Source organism: Sinocyclocheilus grahami, unplaced genomic scaffold, assembly GCF_001515645.1.
Source record: "Sinocyclocheilus grahami isolate Dianchi unplaced genomic scaffold, SAMN03320097.WGS_v1.1 scaffold692.1, whole genome shotgun sequence".
Lineage (NCBI taxonomy): Eukaryota > Metazoa > Chordata > Actinopteri > Cypriniformes > Cyprinidae > Sinocyclocheilus > Sinocyclocheilus grahami.
The window spans coordinates 1,353,254-1,354,909 of NW_015505871.1; the positions used below are offsets into that span (position 1 = coordinate 1,353,254).

Here is a 1,656-nt window from a genome sequence, read left to right on the forward strand (position 1 = left end):
AAGATATCAGCACAATAACACACTCAGCAAAATATTGTCTAATTATCTATCAATAAAATCCCAGAAAATATTGAGATATTATTTTTTGTCAATATCGCACACCCTTGGTACTGACACAAAATGATTTGCAACGGTCGCTTTGTCACGCCCAGTGTAGACAGACTCAAGCTGTTGGTTTATTTCGGGGGTTTTTTGGCTAGTAGAAGTTATGAATGGCCGGTAACTTAAAAATGTAGTAGCCAAATTGGCTGGTGAGTAGAAAAAGTTAATTTCAATCCCTGCCCATAAATATATCCTGCTCGCCCAAATAAACGATGATAAATGGCAGTGTTTCATCTTAAAGTGGAAATTAAATTCCCTGAGGTGTAGAATATCAGTATTTTTCAAGGTACTGTATCAATTACACTAATCAAGACTGCCAAATATGTGTTTTTCATCGGACAGCGATGATATGTCTAGTGTGTGAGTGTGAGAGTGTCTGTGCGTGCATGCGTGTGAGTGCGTGTGAGCGTGTGTGTGAGTGAGTGAGTGAGAGAGTGAGTGTGTGCGTGTGTGTGTGTGTGTGTGAGAGAGTGTGTGTGTGAGTGTGTGTGAGTGAGAGAGAGTGTGAGTGTGTGTGCGTGAGTGTCTGACCGTCTCGGCTGTGTCTGTCTCTCAGAACGTCTCTGGCCTGCTGGTTTCCTCTGGCTGCTGCCTGATGATACAGACTGACGGCGGTTTGGACACACGGAGACACGCCGAAACCCGTCTCGTAGCACTGAGCCAGACACACGAGAGCCGCGGTGTCCTGCACGTCAACACAGCATCTTCAGACCTCACATCGCTGTCGTTTAAAACATTCAAAGCGTTTGAGTATATGAAGAGGAGAGGCACGTTACCCCGCTCTCAGCCGCCATCCTGAAATAATGAACGCACTTCTTCTCATCACAGTCCGGACGCTGAGACAAAACCACACCCAGATACACCTGAGCCTGGAGACAGAGAGACACAGGAGATTTATTTATAATTATATTATTTTTAATTAGGGATGTGAAGATTAACCGCGAGCCAGTTGAAAATAAATTCAAATGTGAGGATTCAAATCGGTTGAGATGCTAAACAAATCGCGATTCATTTAGGGGCAGGAGTTTATACGAATGCATGTCTGAGGGGAACTGACTGTCTTTAGAAAAGTGTAGATGGTATTTTAATAAGTGCAGCGCTGCTTTGTTTACAGCGGAAGCCAAGAAAACGCTTTAAGCGCCACCTGCTGGCAGAGAGTGCATCTGCGTCTCGTTCAGCTCGTCTGCTGTTTCTGTTTCATGCAGATATTTTTATGCATAGTTTCACTAAACCATTCTGTTTTTGCTTCAGATTTTGAAACTATACAATCTAATTTAGATTAAAAACTGCTCGTGTTGCATGCATGCAGCATCTTTGTTTGGATCGTGATTAAAATGCAGTGGTTGCCTCTGATTTTAAATGTTAAGAGCACAGACAAAGCCTTAGTTTGTTTATATGAAGAGATTTCTTTTATTTGTGTTACTTATTTATTTGATTTGGGGCTTGTTTTAAAATTTCAATTTAGTTTTGTTATTTACATTTACATTATATTTAAATTTGGTCATTTAGCAGATGCTTTTATCCAAAGCGACTTACAAATGAGGATAACAGAAG

General features: G+C 41.2%; 1 protein-coding gene across 1 annotated transcript in view; it reads right to left on the bottom strand.

Moving 5' to 3' along the window:
* Positions 1 to 1,656, bottom strand: part of dele1 (DAP3 binding cell death enhancer 1) — a 20,785-nt gene that overhangs the window by 9,250 nt on the left and 9,879 nt on the right. The window contains exons 10-11 of the mRNA XM_016243520.1: positions 879 to 971; positions 634 to 787 (exon numbers count right to left, since the gene is read on the bottom strand). Of these exons, the coding sequence (XP_016099006.1) occupies positions 634 to 787; positions 879 to 971 (247 nt within the window). The remainder of the gene's footprint in view (positions 1 to 633; positions 788 to 878; positions 972 to 1,656) is intronic.